Genomic DNA, 22230 nt, shown 5'->3' with positions numbered 1-22230 from the left:
TATTTTAGATAATTCTTGTCTGAGGAGGTCTAGGAATGGTGCTTCCTAAGATTATTTTACTAATTCAAACTAATATTTATCAGGCACCTACTCTGGGCTTGGCATTCTTTTGAGCATTGAGGATAAAACAATGACAAAAAACAGTCAAGTAGCACAGTCATTATGGAAAACAGTATAGAGATTCCTCAAAGAGCTAAAAATACAACAACCATATGATCTAGCAATCCCACTGCCGGGTATCAACCTAAGCGTCCATCAACAGATGAATGGATTTTTAAAAAGTGACATATATATACATAGAGGAATATAACTCGGCCATAAAAAGAATGAAATTCTGTCATTTGCAGAACATGGGTGGAACTGGAGGTCATTATGTTAAATGTAATAAGTGAGGAACAGAAACACAAAAATTGCATGTTCTCACTCATATGTGGGAACTAAGAGTGGATTTCATAGAGATAGAGAGTAGAATGATGGTTATCAGAGCTGAGAAGGGAAAAAGGAAGGGGAGGGAAAAGAGATATAGATTCATGAATACAAAAATACAGTTAGATAAAATGAATAAGTTCTAGTATTTGAAAGTACAGTGGGAAAATTGCAATTAACAATTTATTGTATATCTCAAAATAGTCACAAGGGAAGACTTGTTAATGTTCCCAACACAAAGAAAAGATAAATCTTTGAAGCAATGGACATCCCAATTACCCTGACTTGATCATTACACATTGTATACATGTATCTAAATATCACATGTACCCCCCAAAATGTGCAACACTGTGATATATGAATAACCCCCAAATCCTTGCCTTCATGGAGATTATAGCCTAATGTGGGGCTATCACGGAAATACATAGAGAATGTATAAAACAAAGATACTCACGGATTTGGAGTTTGGGCCAAATTGTTGATATTAATGGTTATATACTACCTAAACATTTTCAGGAGATCTTAACTTAGAGAACATAAGTTCATGGGGCATCAAGATAGAGCCTGATTGAGGGTGAGGGTGTTTGAACCCTTAGAAATTAATGCAAATTTATAAGTTTGAATGTACATTTTTTTCAGGAGGAGGAACAAAGCTTTAATTCAATTCTCCAAAGGATTTCTGAATCCAAAAAGGTTAAGAATCACTTCTACTGATAAAAGGATAAATTTGTCTAAATGTGCATTCATATTATCCTCAAAACTACCTCACTGTCATTTGAAAATAATGTTCTCTGTGGTGTTCATATATAAAGAATATATATATATTCTTTAATATATATAAAATATATATAATATTCTTTATATATATCCTGATATATATAGATATATCAAAATCTGACTGGATCAGCTGGGCATGGTGGCACACACCTATAATCCAGCACTTTGGGAGGCCAAGGCAGGAGGATCACTTGAGCCCATGAGTTCGAGACCAGCCTGGGCAACGTAGTGAGACCTCATCTCTATATAAAAATTTTAAAAAATAAGAAAAAAAGAATATGACTGGATCAGCTGAACATGCCATAGCTTTGATTCCTGCAGCCATGGGGCTCTGAATGATCTGGAACAGGAAAATGCTGTGGCTAGTCGCTCCTGACTTGTTTTCATCTGCTTTGCTAGAGTAAAAGGTAATCCTGGAATAGGAAATATCAGTGGACCAAGATCTGTTTCACTCAAGGTAAAAGAAGAGGAAAACCAAAAGGGCCAGATCTGCACCAATTACAAGATTTTCACCAATGGAGAAATATTAGAGAATATATTCAATCAGAAAAATGAAAAGAACTATTCTTAAACAGTTACATTTTGAACAGTCCTCCAAAAGCACTTCACGAGCATTTATTAAATCACTAGCAACAATTTAATTCCTTCTTCAACTCCTGGATGCTGATAAAATAAACCTCAAGAAATTCACACTCCAATCACCAGGAGAGAAGGGTTAAATGTTGATCATAGTTTAAAGGGGGTCAGGAAAAGCAGGAAATCTCTGCAGTTCCAATACCTCAGCACTAAATTCTCTTGGCATATCTTCTCTTTCTGTTGAGCGCCATCATTTCCATAATATATGTATACATATAGACATTTAGTGTTCCAAAATCCAGACAGAGTTCCAGATCAAGATTTGCCAGAGACATTCCTGGGAAACCTGACAAAATGGCCAAATCTCTTCGTAGTGTTTCCAATTTATACATGTAGATTTTGTGTGTTGACAGGGGAGTTGCTGCTGCCATCATAAGTAGATCTATTCTTATTGCATCTCTAGTGATTAACAAGGCTGAGTTTTGCCTGCTCAAAGAATCAGTTGACTATACCATAAAATAATCTGATGAGGAGTTTGCCCAACAAATAACTGATAATTCTCAACAGAGCCACATGTTTTGCAAGCTGCTTCAAAAACTGGAGAAGCATTTCAAATTAAGAAAACAGAAAGTTTAACTCCTCGTTTCTCTGAGCAGGAACAAATATAGGCTTGGCTACAACTCTGTAGCAACATCATGGAACAACATGCTCACAGGCTGAAGTTCAGTCACTCTCACCTAATGAGAGGTTTGAGTCCTTATTCACAACGAAAGAAGCAGGAAAACACTGAGGTAACGAATATAGAGTCAGATAGAGCTGAGTTTGAGTCTTAGCACAGTAACCTGCCATCTGTGTGACATTAGCAGAGTCACTTATCCTACCAGCTTCTATTTCTTCATCTTAATTGGTAAAAAGTAAGTACCTACACCTCATTAGGGTTAAAGAGATAATGCATATAAAGTCCTAGGCACAGTGCCTAGTACAAAGTAAGCATCTGATTAATGTCAACTGCTTAATTATGAAGGGCAGGTATGGTCGCATCAATGAAAAAATTTTGACGCAGGGTCTTACTTTGTAGCCGAAGCTGGAGTGCAGTGGTGCAGTTATGGCGCACTGCAGCTTTGACCTCTTGGGCTCAATCGATCCTCCCACTTCAGCCTCCAGAGTAGCTGGGACTATAGGCACATGCCACCGCACCCGGCTACTTTTTGTCTTTTTTTGTGTGTGTGTGGAGTTGGGGTTTTGCCATGCTCCCCAGGCTGGCCTAGAACTCCCGAGCTCAAGTGATCCACCCACCTTGGTCTCCAAAGTGCTGGGATTATAGGAGTGAGCCACTGCACACAGCCATCAATTGTTTTTAAAGAAAATATAAAAACCTACAAAATGTAAAAAAGAAATTCTTTTCAATTTAGCAAGCATGTGATGACTGCCAAGTGCAAGGCCTTGCGCTAGGTGATGCGTTAGAAAGAACTGCATCATGTAGTTTAGTGCAAAACAGGAAAGAAAAGATGCAAAATAATTATAATAGATCTGTTATAAAAAGTAATGAAGGACTTAAAGAGCACAGAGAATAGAAAGATGACTTCTGGCTAAGGCAGCAGAGGGTTCTTCATTTACATATTTATTCAAAAAATACATATTGAGTGCATACTACTAATATCTAGCAAGCTGGGGAAAAACTGGTGAAAAAATGGACATGATCCAGTTCTCAATGAATTACCTTGTGTTCCGGTCGAATCAGCACATTTTTGGAGTACTACCAATGAGTCAGGTGTTGAGGCAACAAAGGACACTGCCCTCAAGGAGTTCACTGTCTGTTAAAAGAGACAGCTATCTTGACATATCTAGTGTGATGAGTGAAATAGTGTGCATATGAGTGAAGTGGCATCTACACTGAGTCTGGACAGATGCCCAGATTAGACATGGCGACTGGGGAACATTTTCCATGAGGAGATAGCATAAGGAACGGAGACTAACAGAAATTCTAGTTGAGCTGCACTAAAACATGTGTGATAGGAGGGAGACAGGCTGGAAAAGTAGCCTGGAGCCAGATTCTAAATAAAGGCTTTGAATCACATTTAATAGCCTGGGCTTCCCATTATAGACAACTGGAAGGCCCTTGAGATTCTTAAGCAGAAGAGTACCATGATGAGACTTGTGATTTATGAAAGAATCCATTATGGCCGGGCACAGTGGCTCACACCTGAATTCCCAGCACTTTGAAAGGCCAAAGTCGATGGATCACTTGAGGTCAGGAGTTTGAAACCACTCTGGCCAAGATGGTGAAACCCCATCTCTACTAAAAATACAAAAATTAGCCCAGCATGGTGGCAGGCATCTGTAATCCCAGCTGAGGCAGAAGAATCACTTGAACCTGGGAGGCAGAGATTGTAGTGAGCTGACATCGTGCGCCACAGCATTCCAGCCTGGGCAACAGAGTGAGACTCCATCTCAAAAAAAAAAAAAAAAAAAAAAAAAAAGAATCTTTCAGAGCAAAGCAAAGACTAAGGTGAACAGGAAGAAACTGGCCAAGAAACCACTGAAAAGGTAATTGCAGCTGTCCATCCGAGAGATAATAAAGGTCTTAAGCAGGACAGTAAATGGAAAAGTGAAAAACAGGATAGGTATCAGAGACACTGTAGAATCTTGACAACTGCCTGGACATAGAATGAGGAAGTGAAGAGAGGCACTGATAAACCAATGGCTCCCTTCCTAAATTCCCTGGGATTCTAGAATTCCAAGAATTGCAATGTCACTAATATAGAGCAGAACAAAAAGAGGCAAATAAGTTTTAAATATGTTTAAGACTTTTCTGAGTATTTTCAAAATATGCTCAAAATACATCAAGTATTTTGAATGTTGTGCAATATAGTTAGGTGGAAATGTCTCACAGGTGGAAATTTGGACCTGACTCTCAGCAAGGAGGCTCAAACTAAAGATATATATTTGGGAGAAATCCACAGAGAAGTACCAGGATGAAATCATAGGAAAAGGAACTTTACTCCAGGGGAAACTATGGAAAAAAAAGTTCTGAGGATTGCAGTCTAGAATTCAGAGATATGCTGGAGGATCCCAAAAGACCAGGGAGAAGCAGATGCCCAGGGGCAACTCCACCTTCTTCAACCAGAGCTACTCTGCTATGATCAACTTTATACACCTAAGGTCTATATGCCAGTGGTTCTGAAAAACCTGTTGAAAATGGAATCTAATTTTCAGGGAGAGCAGGAGGAAGGAATGATCTCTCAGAGGTCAGTCTTTTCTAACCTGAAGGGTTAGAAAAGCTAAGGGAAATTTTCACCTAAGAAGCAGTTAATAATAGCCACATGCTAAAGGAAGAACAGTAAAAACAGTGACTGAAGTTGGCAATTCTGAGGTCATGAGTGGCCTTTGAGACAGAGATGGACAAATGTAAGAGATGAAGTCAGACTGCAAGAGCAAGTGTGCGGGGGTGGAGGGGCAGGAGGCAGACTAGAGCCAACAAGGGGGTGTTATTTTAAAAGAAGTTTGGCAGTACAAGGAAGATGAGTTTGAAGGGGTGGCAGAGTAAAACAAAGGCTATTTTAAAACAAGAGATCATGCAGTAGGCCAGGAACTAAAGAAAATGAGAGCTTCAAGACTTGAGACCTAGAAAAGCTAGTAAATTAGATCAGATCAACTAGAGCCGGGTCCTGGAACAGAGAAGCACAAGTAGCCAAGAGAAGAATTGGTCTTGATACCAAAACTACCCCATTTTACAGATGAGGAAATCAAGGCACAGGGAGGTTAGACAACTTATCCAAGGTCTTGCTGACTCAAAAGGCTTATGCCTTTTTCTATTTACCTTTTTCTGCTTCTAGAAATGGGAAAGAATATTGTATATGCTACAAAGAACAACAACTTTTTCTACTAAGAAAGAATATGAAACTAAAGGAACTAGAGTTAGCAAACGACCACAAAATCTGAGCACAAATGTACATAAGTTCAAATGTGTCTAGATAAACTAAGGAGGCAGAAAGAGTTTCCAGTGCCAATTGGTGAAGCTTGTGATAAACTGGGTGCCATCTGCCTCAATCCTAGAGAACATTTGTAACCATTTCAAAGATTTAGCTACGTCTCTCTTCATTTGGAATTTCTGAAATTGAGATTCACTCAAGGTCCACTGTGCACCCTTACAGTGGTAGCTGCTGAAGCAGAAGAAATGATAACGATTTCCTTTGTAAAGAGAGAGTGAAAGAGTTTAACTGCTGTGAACCAAGCGTTATGTACCTCCGCATCTCTCTTTCTCTAGGAACAGGCAAGGAAGTCTCAGGGTAAGGAGCAAGAAAAATGAAAGAAATGGAACGGATTTTTTTTCCCCACTCTCCATCTAAATGAAAAATGTGAAGAGCAAAAAGTATCTCCTCCCCTCTCTGTATCTGTCAACACATTTCCAGGAGGCCTGGCCACATCCCGGGCACTGGCTGGCTAGGGAGCAGAGACTGACACAGCACATTCGTTCACACTGGAGACCCCGCCTGGGTGGTCTGCTGTTATCCCTTTGATTAAACTCCCAGGCTGGAAGAGCTGGAGTTGCTCCTAATGATAGCTGGGTCCTGCAATCTCACACTTGCCTGCATGGAGAGGGCCAGCGCTCCCTCTGATTCCCTGCCTCCCACTTCTCACCACAAAGCTGGGCTAATTCACCACATTCTTCTGTTCACTAATGGCAATAACCACAAAGGGCTACATCTCTTCAGAGCACTACACTCCCTTCCAGCATGGAGTCAGGCAGAGATAGTGAGACTTCACAGGGAAGCTCAGCACCCTGTTGGCCACCACAGCACTTCTCCTGCCCCCAGTCCAGGTGCAAGATGTTTCTAGAAAACCCTGCCTTCAGGGACATACACATAGATTTCCAAAAGATCTCATCTCCAAAAGATAACCAGCTTCTCTTGGGCCAAGGGAAAGAATTAAATTTGACCTGCTCTCTGCTCAGATTTGTAAGTTATTTGTTGAATGGTTGTAGCTGAGAACATTCATCTCTTTTTATTTCAAGTATACCCGTGCTTGCACAGATTTTCAGAAGTGGCCGCTGCTCACGTGGCAGGGAGAGTTCGATATTTTTATGTGTTTTAAGCTATAAACAAAGTTAAATCACAGCAGAGTACTAGTAACTATACAGGATATGAGCTTCTGTTTTTGCCATACAGATTTCTTAAGAATCTAACCTCTAATGTAAATTCTGAGTCCCTCTACATTTTATCATCAAATATTTGGCTTGTTACAATACTTTGCTTCTTTACCTTTGGCTAGTTCAATGTTCCTCATTATCTTCACCAGCGAGCATGGAGGAAAAAGGAGTGACACTGCCTCATCCTCCAAATCCATCCTCTTCAAGCTACCTGAGTGGTCCAGCTAAAAGGCAAAGCAATTATGTCTCAGAGGATCTCCATCATCTATGAAACAAAGGACAAGTTCCTTCACAGGGCATGAAAGCTCTCCATGAACCAGCCCTTGCCTTCTCGCTCAACTTCATTCCTAGCTAGTCTCTGCTGACTCTCCATCCTGTGACATCCTTAGCCTGTCTCTCGTTTCCCTACATATGCACAAGCAAATTTTTATTCCGTAAACTGTTTCTCCCCTTCTGCCATCTACCTGCCTACCTTTAAGATTCAGTTTAGATATAATCTCTTCCAAGAAGGCTAGTTCAGCTTTCTCCCCACTCCCACCCACAAGCTGGGTTTGGGGCCTCTTTCAGTGGTTGTTATTCCCTCAGACTATCTCTGTCATGCATATTCCATGTTATTATTATCATCTGTTTATGTAGCTGCTACCATTACAAGAGAATGAGTTATTTCATGCTGAGGACTATGTGTTATATCATTCCCATGGCTTAGTACCAAAACCTAGAAGACTCGTAAGAGCCTAGCAAAATGTTTTTTAAATACATACATATACACATGCACACACAAACACAATGAAATAAAAAGTTTTACAGGAAATGCCACTAAAAGTTTTAATAGGCTAAGCAGTTGAAATTATAGGCCAAATATAATGATTTTTCAGAAATACCCAACAACTTCAATTGTCTATACTCATCTTCCAAAATAGCACAAGTAATTTAAATTCAACTTTGCTTAGTTAGTAGAATATCTCTTAACTCCTTGCCCAGAAAGCCAATTAAAGATATATCAGAATTTATGCAATATAATGAAATCAATGCTTGGAGAAAAATTCATAGCTTTTATATAGTGAAAAAAAATACCAAGAATGAATGAAAATAAATTAAGCATCTAACTCAAGGTGGGGAGAAATACCAAAATAGTAGAACAAAGCTAAGGAAAGCAGAAAGAAGGAATTAGTAAAGATAAGGCAAGAAAACACTGAATTAGAAAACAATAAAATAGAATGAATAAACATATCCAGAATAAATCTTATTTTTAAAAGGGGAGAAAATACTAATTAAACCTGTTAGAAAAGGGAAAACAAAGAAAAGAAAGCACAAATAGAAAACAGGAATCGAGAATCTGAAAACAGGTAAGAGAAAATAAAAAACATTTAAAGTGATTACTGGACACAAACTTGTTTCTCATAACAGCTAAGTTTAAGTTTTCACACCCTAACTCCAGAGAGAAGAGCAGAACTCTCACCACTTTCTGACTGGAAATCCACCTCTTTCTAGAAAGCTACAGACATTGTATCACTTGACTCAGTGAGTAAGAAACTAAAGTAAATTTCTTTTTAAACATAACTAGAGAAAAAGGGAAACTGTTGGTAAACAAATATACCAGAATCTATACTGAACCATTATAACATGCTATTAGTTATTTACCAGAAAAAGAATAATCAATGACAGAATTTTCCAAATTCCAAATTAAGGAATCACTTCCTCTGAAGGGAAAGGGTTGAACAACCTATAATTGAGCTTTGCAACAACAAAGTACGGAGGGTGGGGGGAAGTGGGGATGGTTAATGGGTACAAAAATATAGTTAGCATGAATAAGATCTAGTATTTGATAGCACAACAGGGTGATTACAGTCAACAATAATTTATCGTACATTTTAAAGTAACTAAGAGTATAACTGGATTGTCTGTAATACAAAGAAAGGATAAATGCTTGAGGTGATGGATACCTTTATCCTGATATGATCAACACACACTATATGCCTATATCAAAATATCTTATGCACCCCAGGAGATTGGCCTTGTTGGCTGCATGGGAAATGGGTGAGGTCTGCCACTGCTGGCTTTCCCCTACTTCCCTGGTGACCTGTATGACGCAGCAGGGGCAGCCATAATCCCCCTGAGAAAGTAACTCCATGGGCCTGAGAACCATACCCCCATCCCCCACAGCAGCCACAGCAAGCCCTGTCCAAGGAGAGTCTGAGCTCAGGTACGCCTAACTCTGCCCCAACCTGATGGTCTTTCTCTACCCATCCTGGTAGCTAAAGACAAAAGACACAATATCTTGGGAGCTCTATGGTCCTGCCCAGCACCTGAGAAACTTGAATACTTATCCAGGCAACCTTAGGGCAAGCTTCTATCAGCTGATGCTCTCTTGAAAGCGCCACCTCCTGGCTGGAGGCCAAAAAACCACTACCACAACCAGCATTCAAGAAAACCAGCTCACGAAACAAAACTATAACAAAGGATCCTCACAGAGTCCACAGTGTTCACTCCCCTGCTACCTCCACCAGATTAGGTGCTGGTAGCCATGGCTGAGAGACCTGAAGATGGATCACATCACAGGACTCTTCACAGAAACTTGCCAGTACCAGCCCAGAGCCCAGCAGCTCTGTTGGGGGGCTAGACCCAGAAGGGCAATAATAATCACTGCAGTTTGGCTCTCAGGAAGCCCCATCCCTAGGGGAAGAAGGAGAATACCATATCAAGGAACCAAACAGTGGGACAAAAGAATCTGAACAGCAGCCCTTGAACCCAGATCCTCTGATACAGACTACGCAGATGAGAAGGAACTGGAAAAACAATTCTGGTAATATGACAAGACAAAGTTCTTTAACACTCCCAAAAGATCATACTAGCTCACTAGCAATGGATCCAAAGAAGAAATTTCTAAATTGCCAGAAAAAGAACTCAAAAGGTCGATTATTTAGCTACTTAAGGAGGCACCACGGAAAGGTGGAAACCAATTTAAAGAAACTAAATAATAATAACAATAATAATACAAGATATGGACAAAAAAATCTCCAGGGAAATAGAGACCATCGATAAAAAACAATCATAACTTCTGGAAATAAAAGACACACTTAAAAAGATGCAAAATACACTGGAAAGTTTCAATAATAGAATCAAAAAAGTAGAAGAAAGAACTTCAGAGCTCGAAGACAAGGCTTTTGATTAACCCAATCCAACAAAGACAAAGAAAAAGGATCCACAAAAATGAACAAAGCCTCTAAGAAGTTTGGGATTATGTTAAACGACCAAACCTAAGAATAACTGGTGTTCCCAAGGAAGAAGAGAAATCCAAGTTTGGAAAATTTATTTTGGGGGAATAATTGAGGAGAACTTCCCTGGCCTTGCCAAATATCTAGACAGCCAAATAGGAGAAGCTCAAAGAACACCTGGGCAATTCATCGCAAAAAGATCATCACTTAGACACATAGTCATCAGGTTATCTAAAGTCAAGACAAAGGAAAGACTCTTAAGAGCTATGAGGCAAAAGCATCAGGTAACCTATAAAGGAAAACCTGTTAGATTAACACCAGATTTCTCAGCAGAAACCCTAAAAGCTAGAAGGTAGTGGGGTCCTATGTTTAGCCTCCTTAAACAAAACAATTATCAGCCAAGAATCTTGTATCCAGTGAAACTAAGCTTCTTAAATGAAGGAAAGATAAAGTCTTTTACAGACAGACAAACAAATGCTGAGAGAATTAGCCACTACCAAGGCAGCACTACACAAACTGCTAAAGAAAGTTCTAAATCTTGAAACAAAACCTCAAAATACACCAAAATAGAACCTCCATAAAGCATAAATCCTACAGGGCCTATAAAACAATAACACAATGCAAAAATCATCAGGTCTTCAGGCAATAACTAGCATGATGAACAGAATAGTGCCTCACATCTCAATAATAATGTTGAATGTAAATGGCCTAAATGTTCCCCTTAAAAGATACAAAATTTGCTGTCTTTAAGAAACTCAACTAACATATAAGTTCAAGAAACTCACCTAACACATAAACTCACATAAACTTAAGCACATGAAATATTCCCCAAGACAGACCATAAGATAGGCCACAAAATGAGTCTCAACAAATTTAAGACAATCAAAATTACATCAAGTACTCTTTCAGACCACAGTGGAATAAAATTGGAAATCAACTCCAAAAGGAAGCCTCAACACCATGCAAGTACATGGAAATTAAATAATCTGCTCCTGAATGGTCATTGGGTCAACAATGAAATCAATATGGAAATGTAAAAATTCCTTGAGCTGAATCATAACAGTGACACAACCTATCAAAATCTCTGGGACACAGCAAAAGTGGTGCTAAGAGGAAAGTTCATAGCATTAAATGCCTACATCAAAAAGCCTGAAACAGCTCAAACAGACAATCTAAGGTCACATCTCAGAGAACTAGAGTAACAAGAACAAACCAAACCAAACCAAAACCCAGCAGAAGAAAACAAGTAACAAAGATCAAAGCATAACTAAATAAAATTGAAACAAAAAAACCCAATACAAAAGATAAACGAAACAAAAATCTGGTTCTTTGAAAAAAAAAAAAAAAAAATTGATAGACCACTAGCAAGATTAACCAAGAAAAGAAGACAGAAGATCCAAATAAACTCAATTAGAAATGAAACAAGAGATAGTACAACCAATACCACAGACATACAAAAGATCACTCAAGGCTACTATAAACACCTTTATGTGCACAGACTAGAAAACCTAGAGGAGATGGATAAATTCCTGGAAATATACAACCCTTCTAGACTAAACCAGGAAGAAATAGAAACTCTGAACAGATAATAACAAGCAGCAAGATTGAAATGGTAATTTAAAAATTGCCAATTAAAAAAAGCCCAGGACCAGATGGATTCACAGCTGAATTCCATCAGGCATTCAAGAAGAATTGAGACGAATCTTATTGAAACTATTCCAAAAGTCAGAGAAAAAGAGAATCCTCCCTAAATAATTCTATAAAGCCAGTAACACTCTAATACCAAAATCAGGAAAGGACATTAACAAAAAAAGAAAACTACAGACCAATCTGTTTGATGAATATAGATGCAAAAATCCCAAACAAAATTCTAGGTTGGTGCACAAGTAATTGTGGTTTCTGCCACTAACCTAATCCAACAGAATATCAAAAAGATAATCCCCCATAATCAAGTGGGTTTCATACCAGGGATGCAGGCATGGTTTAACATACGCAAGTCAATAAATGTGATATACCACATAAACAGAATCAAAGACAAAAATCACACGGTCATGTCAATAGACACAGAAAAAGCATCCAACAAAATCCAGCACCCCTTCATGATTAAAACCCTCAGCAAAATCGGCATAAAATGGACATACCTTAGGGTAATAAAAGCCATCTATGACAAACCCACAGCCAACATCATACCGAATGTGGAAAAGTTGAATATATTCCCCTTGAAAACTGGAACAAGACAAGAATGCCCATTTCACCACTTCTATTCAACATAGTTCTAGAAGTCCTAGCCAAAGCAATCAGACAAGAGAAATAAAGGGCGTTCAAATCATTAAAGAAGAAGTCAAACTGTTGCTGTTTGCCAATATGATCATATACCTAGAAAACCATAAAGGCTCATCCAAAAAGCTCCTAGATCTAATAAATTCAGTAAAGTTTCAGGATACAAAATCAATGTACACAAATCAGTAGCACTGCTATACACCAACAGCCACCAAGCTGAGAATCAAATAAAGAATTTAACACCTTTTACAACAGCTACAAAAAATAAAATAAAATACTTAGGAATATACCTAACCAAGGACATGAAAGACCTCTACAAGGAAAACTACAAAACACTGCTGAAAAAAATCATAGATAACACAAACAAATGGAAACACATCCCATGCTCATGGATGGGTAGAATCAATATTGTGAAAATGATCACACTGCCAAAAGCAATCTACAAATTCAACAATTTAATACATCATCATTCTTCACAGAACTAGAAAAAACAATCCTGAAATTCATATGGAACCAAAAAAGAGCCTGCATAGCCAAAACACGACTAAGCAAAAAGAACAAATCTAGAGGCATCACATTACCCAAATTCAAACTATACCACAAGGATATAGTTACCAAAACAGCATGGTACTTGCATAAAAACAGGCACATAGACCAATAGAACAGAATAGAGAACCCAGAAATAAAGTCAAATACTTAACAGCCAACTGATCTTTGACAAAGCAAACAAAAACATAACCTGAGGAAATGATACCCCATTCAACAAATGGTGCTGGGATAACTGGCAAGCCACATGTAGAAGAATGAAACTGGATCCTCATCTCTCACCTTATACAAAAATCAACTCAAGATAGATGAAAGACTTAAATCTAAGACCTGAAACCATAAAAGTTCTAGAAGATAACATCAGAAAAACCCTTCTAGACATTGGCTTAGGCAAAGACCTCATGGCCAAGAACCCAAAAGCAAATGCAACAAAAACAAAGATAAATAGATATAATTTAATTAAACTAAAAAGTTTCTGCAGGCAAAAGAAATAATCAGCAGAGTAAACAGACAACCCACACAGTGGGAGAAAATCTTCACAAACTGTGCATCCGACAAAGGACTAATAGCCAGAATCTACAAGGAACTAAAAAAAAAAAAATCAGCAAGAAAAAAACAATCCCATCAAAAAGGCTAAGGACATGAATAGACAGTTCTCAAAAAAAGATACACAAATATCCAACAAACATATGAAAAAATGTTCAACATCACTAATTATCAGGGAAATGCAAATCAAAATCACAATGCAATACTACCTTACTCCTGCAAGAATGGCCATAAAAAATCAAAAAATAATAGATGCTGACATGGAAGTGGTGAAAAGGGAACCCTTTTACACTGTTGGTGGGAATGTAAACTAGTACAACCATTATGGAAAACAGTATGGAGATTCCTTAAAGAACTAAAAGTAGATCTACCATTTGATCCAGTAATCCCACTACTGGTATCCACCCAGAGGAAAAGAAGTCATTATATGAAAAAGATACTTGCACATGAATATTTATAGCAACACAATTTGCAACTGCAAAAATATGGAACCAGCCTAATGTCTATCAATCAATGAGTAGATAAAGAAAATGTGGTGTGTATATATATACACCATGGAATACTACTCATTCATAAAAAGGAACAAAATAATGGTATTCTCAGCAACCTGGAGGGAGCTGGAGCCCATTATTCTAAGTGAGGTAACTCAGGAATGGAAAACCACACATCATATGTTCTCACTTATAAGTAGGAGCTAAGCTATGAGGACACAAAGGCACAAGAATTATATAATGGACTTTGGGAACTGAGGGGAAGGGTGGGAGGAGGGCGAGGAATAAAAGACTGCACATTGGTTACAGTGTACACTACTTGGGTGATAGGTGCACCAAAATCTTGGAAATCACCACTAAAGAGTTTATCCATGTAACCAAACACCACTGATTCCCCAAAAAAACCTACTGAAATCAAAAAAATCGTATGCACCCCATAAATATATACATCTACTATGTACCCACAATAATTTTTGAAAAACTACTAAAAAGTACACTTCATCTAAAAACTTGTTTCTAACCAAATTAGAAGCCATTTACTACTGAAAGCCTTTTATGGTTGAAATAACAATATTTTCCACATATATTGCATTTACAGGTTTTGCATAATATCCTCATGACCCTGTTGTATTTTCCTCATAAATCAATGAAGACCCTGAGGTTAAGAGAAGTTGAGTGAACTGCTCAAGATCACACAGCTAGTCAGTGGCAGGAGAACAGTGGAGTGAATTGCCCAAGATCATACAGCTTGTCAGTGTCAGGAGAAGAGTAGAGTGAACTGTCCAAGATTACACAGCCAGTCAGTGTCAGGAGAAGAGTTGAGTGAACTATCCAAGATCACACAGCTAATGAGTGGCAGAACAGTGGCATGAACTGTCAAAGATCATACAGGAGTCAGTGTCAGAATAACAATGGAGTGAACTGCTCAAGATCACACAGGAGTCAGTGGCAAGTCTGTGGATGGCTAATCCAGCTCTTTCTCCACTACTCCATCCTGCTTATTACATCCTACAGCACCTCCCTCAGTACTGTACCAAGCACTGACCACCCTACTACCAAGACTCTAAAAGTTAACACTGACATCTAATGGCAAGTTCATATCCCTACAAACCAGTCTATTGGACTTTTAACTCACTGGCACTGAAGTTCTTTATAGACAAAAAAAAAATGAACTGAAGGGGGATGACTTCCCAATCAGGATACAGTCACCTTGGATTCCCACAAGATTAGGATCTTTTCACTTTGTAGGCTTTGCAGTCTAGCAAACGATAGGAGCTAGAAATAGGTAAGCACTATTTTTTTTTTTTTTTACTACAATCACAAAATCTGAATGTCTTGGTGCTCCTAGCTGTCCATTTATAAACTGGAAACATATAATCTAGTTAGTGACCCAATGATAAAAGTGTAGCAGAGCGCTGGCCTTTCCCGTCTCATAGCCACTTAATTGGAAAATTTCTTCCCCTCGTATCTTGGTGTCCCATTCCCTCTTCCCATCATTCTGTCACTAAAATCTAACTATCCAACTCCCTCCAAGAATCAACGTTGTTCTTGTAGCGTTCTTTGCTTCCTATTTCACATTAGGACTTCTTTACTCCCTTCAAACAACTAAGGATTTGAGAAAGACAATAATTACTGCTTCACATGCTGGGATGAGGCTGAAGTAAAACTAAGTCCATGAGACGCTTAGCTTTAGTTTTGGTCCTAAATTTTATACAGAGAAGTAGGGTACCACCAGGGAGCAGTGTGTTGCCTACTTTTAGCATGTACTTAAAGTAATTTTCAGCTTCACTTTTTTCGAGACTTGATTATCACTACAGAGTTACTACCAATTAAGGAATTTGGCACATCAGCAACATAACAAAATATAACTGTGGAGTTAAATTACGATAATTCCTTTAGAGGACTTTGATGCCATTTAGCATTAAAGAATAAGAGATATGGCTTTTCCTTCAATTAAACACCACAGGGATAACCAGCAAGAAGGACAAAGAGAACTCACAAAGCTCTTGAAAGTGCCATCTACCTTCACTGTGTTGCAAGATTGTTAATATCTATATAGCATAAGGACAATATCCTGTTATTTATTTCTATCCACCCAGCTTGTTGAATGACCTTGATCACATAACTTCTTTCAGCCTCAGGTCCTCCCATCTGTAAAATGGGGAGAATGATATTATATTGGATAAGGGTATAATAAAATATGAAATTAATCAGTTACCCATAAAACATCCTGAGATCATGAAATAAAAGACAGTACAGAAAAAAAAAATTTTTTAAGGGTAATGTTATAAAATTCTGGTAAAAAGATTTATAAGACTAGAACTCAGTGGAAAATTTTACCAAAGAAAAGAACTTATTTTTAAAGATCCTTTAAAATTATATTTACAGATGAACATTCAAGTCTGTTTATCCATGAAATAGGTACATCATATCCAGTAGCAGACTGACTGACTTCACAATGCCTGTAACAGAAAGTTATTTTCTTTAAATTTGAAGAGGAAACACTTGATCCTTTAGCTTGAAACTAACTATTAATATTACTCATTCAAGAGGCATCAGTATATGGGAATAGTAAAGACAGGGAAAGACAAAGTACCCTGTCACTAATTCTATCCTCAGGTCCAAAGAGCTCTTGGGCACCCCAGACCATCCGTACCTGCTGGGTGAGGAGGTTGATGTGGCTGGATGGAGAATACTGCCTCGCTGCCTGCTTCTCAGCTAGCCGCTGCAGTTCAGCTGTAACCATACTTTGGTTGTATCGTTTGCTATGCAAAGAAGCATCTTCTCCCTCTTTTTGTGTTTTGGCTATTCCTGAATGATGCTTGTTTAGATAGCACGATCCTGCTAAAACGGAGAAAAGTTTTCACTCATTTAGGAAACAAAGCCCTGAAAAAAAAATAGGATAATGACAGAAATCTCAGGTCAACAGATACTTTACTGAACCCTAGGGATCTTTAATAACATAGGAGAAATAAGCCATCTTCAAATGATCACAAAAATAAATGGTTACCATAACCTAGAAACTCTTCCTATTACCAAACTGCCACATGCATTATTTATTAATGTGTTTTTGCTTATAATGAAAGTTTCACAAAGAATAATTTTCATTACATGTAATGGGGAATAACCAATCCTAGAATTTGCTAATCTTACTGAATAAAAAATATATCTTTGAAACTCATTATAATTCTTATTTGTTTTTCTTGTTATGTAACTATACTTGTCAACAGTCTGTGGCATCCACTGTCAAATCATCCATAATAGAAAGCTCAAAAGGGAAACGGGGATAAAAGCAAAATGGAGTATAATGAGAAAAATAACAATAACCTTGTATTTTCAAACGGCTGATTTCCCTTTCAGATTTAAATTTTCTTCTTTCAACTGTAATATCACAGCATTCTATTATTTAAGCATTGAAATTCTGGCAAAAAAATTACTTAAAATCAAGATTCAGCTGAGCACAGTGGCTCATGCTTGTAGTCCTAGTTACTTGGGAGGCTGAGGCAGGAGGATCGCTTAAGCCCAGGAGTTCAAGGTTACAGTGAACTATGATCATGCCACTGCACTCCAGCCTGTGTGACAGAAAGAGAACCCGTCTCTAAAAATAAAATAAAATAAAAGTTCACATTTTCCCTGATTGTAAAAGTCACCTCTTTGAAAAAAATTTTTAAACTCAGAAAAGTAGAAATAACATAACCTATTTCCTTTCTGTCTTTTTAAAATTAACGCTAATATAACAGTGATCATTCTGCATATACAACTGACTTTCTAAATCTGTAACTTTTTCATGTTTACTATATTATTTAGTACATACAAAATATTTATAATGCTGTATATATAGTTATAAGCATATTGTAATGAACACCTGTGAGCTTAATACCCAACTTAGGAATTACATTATCAACAATATGCACTAACCTATGTGCTTGTTCCTCCCCATTCCTAATCTCCCCTTATCAATCATTCTTTTTTTAAAAAACAAAAAGTTTTATCAAATATATTTGTGTGCATATACATATACAAACAAAATACCAGAAAACTTTGCTTGTCTTTGAGATCTACAAAAATGGTATCCTACTATAGATATTTCCTGGGACTTGCTCTGTTATTCAACACTACTCTTCCAAGATTTATCCTAGCTAAATATAGCTGAAAATCATTCATTTTCCTTCCTGTCTGGCATTCCATTTTGTAAACACACCACAACTTATTTTTCTATTCCCCTATCAATGGCTCTTGTGGTTATTGCAAGCATACTGCCATTATAAACAATGCAGCCATAAACACTCTTGCATACATCTGCTGGCATACATGTAGAAGAGCTCCTCTTGTATATGCCCAGGAGAGGAATTGTTGGGTCACAAAGTATGTAAATTTTCAAGTTTATGTAGTAATACCAAAGTGGTTTTTTGTTTTGTTTTGTTTTGTTTTTTTGAGACAGAGTCTTGCTCTGTCGCCCAAGCTGGAGTGCAGTGGTGTGATCTCGGCTCACTGCAAGCTCTGCCTCCTGGGTTCACGACATTCTCCCGCCTCAGTCTCTCAAGTAGCTGGGACTACAGGTGCCCGCCACCATGCCCAGCTAATTTTTTTATTTTTTATTTTTAGTAGAGACGGGATTTCACAGTGTTAGCCAGGATGGTCTCAATCTCCCAACCTTGTGATCGGTCCGCCTTGGCCTCTCAAAGTGCTGGGATTACAAGTGTGAGCCACCACACCCGGCCCCAAAGTGGTACTTTTTTACACTCCGACAAACAAAAGAAAAACATCTCTGGGCCGGGAACGGTGGCTCACACCTGTAATCCCAGCACTTTGGGAGGCTGAGGCAGGAGGACCACTTCAGCACAGAAGTTTGAGACCAGACTAGGCAGCAAAGTGAGATCTCTTCTCTACAAAAAATTAGCTGGGTGTGGGACATGGGCCTAGAGTTCCAGTTACTCAGGAGACTGGTGTGAGGATTGCTTAAGCCCTGGGAGGTCAAGGTGGCAGTGAGCCATGATTGCACCACTAAACTCCAGCATGGGTAACAGAGTGAGACCCTGTCTCAAATTTAAAAAAGAAAGAAAATTCCTGTTGATCTATAGCCTCTTCAACACTTAGTATTGTCAAGTGTCTTAATAATTCCCATTGTAGTCTTCATGTACCTGATTAATAATGATGTTGAACATGTTACCTCTTTTCTGGTATCATTTTTCTATTGGGCTATCTTTTTCTTATTGACTTATATGACTTGTGCTTTTGTTTTTACTTTTGCTCCATACCATAAGTTCTTAATGATGGTTTCCTTTATTTTATTATTTTATTTCATTATGGAAGTTTTACATCTGAAATTGATTTTATACATGGTGTGAGGCAGGGATCTAATTTCATCTTTCTCTGTGGGGATAACCAACAACCAACCCCAGAAGCATTTATTGAGAAATCTCTCCCTTTCCTCTGATCTACAATGCCATCTCTGTCATACATCAAAGTTCCATCTTCCTGTGTGATTGTTTCTAACTTTCTATTCTGTTCCACTGGTCAATCTGTCTACACATTTGCCAATACCACACTGTCTTAAGTATCAGACCTTTATATTAATAAGGTGCTCCTCCACCTTGTTTTTCTTTTTCAGTAGGTTCTCACTATTCTTGGCTCTTCGCCTTTCTATTATCATTTTAGAATAGGCTTACCAAATTCAATGACACACTTACTGAGATTTTGGTTGGAAATGTATTGAATACAGAGATTAATGTGATGAAAATGGAAACTTTGATGATATTGAGTCTTCCTATGCATGTACGTGGTATATTTATTTAAATTCAATTATTTAAATTTTCATTTATTTATTTAAATTTTTGTTAATCTCTAATATCTATGTCTTTCAATGTAGTCTTATAAAACTTCCTTTCTTTTCTAAATGTATTCCTAGGTGACACAGCTTTTATGCTATTATTAGTGATATTTTTAAAAACATTTTTATTGGTGGTGATGGCTGTAAAATAATGTGACTGTACTGAATGCCACTGAACTTAAAATAGTTCAAATGGTAAATTATATGCTATTTACATTTTGTCACAATCAAAAAAATTGTTTTCTATCACTTCTGGCAAGTAATTTTGAAAGCAATTAACTTTTTAATATTAATCTTATGCTAAAATAACTATTTCTAAAATGTATCTGTAATTATTTTGTTTTCTATGTAGACAATATATTATCTGCAGTTATACAATTTTGTTTCCTCTTTTTTGATGCTTATGCTTACACTTGATCTTAACCAAAAGGCCAAGAAGTGATGATCCTTATGCTTATAATTTCTTTTTCTTATCTTACTATGTTGGTTCTGATCTCTAGTAAAACACTGGACAGAAGGAATATTAGTGGGCATCCTTACTTGTTCTTAATGTTAAAGAGAATGCTTTCAACGTTTCCTTATTTAGACTGATAGCTCTAGTAGGTTTTTGGCAGATACCCTTTTACAGGTTAAGGGAGTCTCCTCTTCCTAATGAGCTGAGAGTTATCATCATGAATGAGTACAGAATTTTATCAAATCTTTTTCTGCATGTACCATGACGAAGAATATGGATTTTTCTTTAATCTATTATATTAATATGGTGAAAGATATTTATAGGTTTACTAACGTTAAACCCCTCTTACATTCCTTGAATAAACTTGCTCATGGTGTACTATTTCTTTTAGATGTTGCTAGAGTTGATTGGCTTTTATTTTGATTCAAATTTTTGCATTTATGTTCATAAACAAAGCCAGTCTGTAATTTTCCTTTTTAATACTTTCCTTAACTGGTTCTATTATTAAGATAAAACTAGCCATACAGAATAACTTGAGGAAAAGTATCTCTTTTTCCACACTCCAGAAGAGTTTTTTTAAATATATTAAAATTATCTACCTCTTGAAAGATTAGAACTTACCCATAAATCTAGGCCTTATGTTTTCTTTAAGACTTTCAACTACTGTATCACTTATTTTAATGCTTATAGGACTATTCAGATTTTCTTCACCTTCTTGAGTCAATTTTACATAAGTTATAGTTTGTATGAGTTTGGTCCATTTTATGTAAGCTTTCAATTTTATTGGAATAAAGTTAACAAGATTATTTTTGTCATTTTGGGTGTATTTATATTTTCTATGTCTGCTTTTCTATTCCTTATATTATTTACCCATGTCTTCTTTATTATTTCTTTATCCCTTAGATTTATGATAGTTGTTTTTATAATGTCTAAAGCCAGACATTTAGCACATTAATTTCCAGCCTGTCTTCTTTTCAAATATAAGTTTTTATTTATTTATTTATTTATTTATTTATTTATTTATTTATTCTTAGAGATGGGATCTTGCTATGTTGCCCAGACTGGTCTCAAACTCCTGTGCTCTAGGAATCCTCCTGCCTCAGCCTCCCAGGGAGCTGGGACTACAGGTGCACACCAACTATAATTATTTAAGCCAGTAAATTTCCCTTCAAATACTAATTTGCATTGCTCTCTACTTATTTGGACATACAACTTTTCATTATCATTCAGTTCTAATACTTAATAATTTACTTCCATTCGGATTTCTTCTTTGACTCTTAAATTTTGAAATACATGGGGGTTTCTTCTATATCTTTTTGTTACTGGCTTTCAACTTAATTGCAGTGTGGACAAAGAATGTGGCTGTGTGATACCAAGTCTCTGCAATTTGTTCTCTTGTTTATGATGTAGGATATGACAGATTTTTATAAATATATCATGTATGCTTGAGGTGTTTTGTCTAATTATTGGGTGCACAGTCCTATATATTATAAATAAATAAACTTATCTCCTTGTTCAAATCCTCTTTATCCTTTCTGCATTTTAAAAATCTGTTTAGTGTATTAATAATTAATAGAAGTATGTGGAAATCACCCACTAAGACAGTGGATTTATACATTCTTCATGTGGTTGTTTCCATTTTTGTGTTACATATTTGGAGGCTATTTTATTATTTGCAGATACTTTTAGAATTGTTAAACTTTTGACTGAACTGAACTTTTGGTCATTATGTAGTTACTCCTTATCTGTAAGAAAGTTTTGTATCTTCAAGCCTGTTTTAGCACGCATTAATGCAACCATACCAGCTTTCTTCTGGTTGGTACTTATCTGGTGTTTCTTTCTTCAATTTTTTACTTTTAAACATTCTGTGTCCTTAAACTTAGGTGTGCCTCTGGTAAGCAGCATATAGTTGGATTTTTCTTTAACTTTAAAAATCTGTC

At 37.1% G+C, this 22230-nt stretch overlaps 1 protein-coding gene across 50 annotated transcripts in view; it reads right to left on the bottom strand.

Annotated features, from left to right (window-relative positions):
* Nucleotides 1–22230, bottom strand: part of TTLL5 (tubulin tyrosine ligase like 5) — a 291003-nt gene that overhangs the window by 145451 nt on the left and 123322 nt on the right. For 28 of the 50 annotated variants that reach the window (XM_073997878.1, XM_073997883.1, XM_073997892.1 and 25 more), the window contains one exon: nt 16663–16847. In XM_073997878.1, the coding sequence (XP_073853979.1) occupies nt 16663–16847 (185 nt within the window). Of the gene's footprint in view, nt 1–16662; nt 16851–22230 lie in introns of all 50 variants that reach the window. The other 22 variants (XM_073997882.1, XM_005561833.5, XM_005561835.5 and 19 more) reach the window with 1 other exon arrangement.

This window comes from Macaca fascicularis, chromosome 7 (genome assembly GCF_037993035.2).
Source record: "Macaca fascicularis isolate 582-1 chromosome 7, T2T-MFA8v1.1".
NCBI lineage: Eukaryota > Metazoa > Chordata > Mammalia > Primates > Cercopithecidae > Macaca > Macaca fascicularis.
The sequence above is the reverse complement of the archived record's forward strand: the minus strand, read 5'-3'. Positions and strand labels throughout refer to the sequence as shown.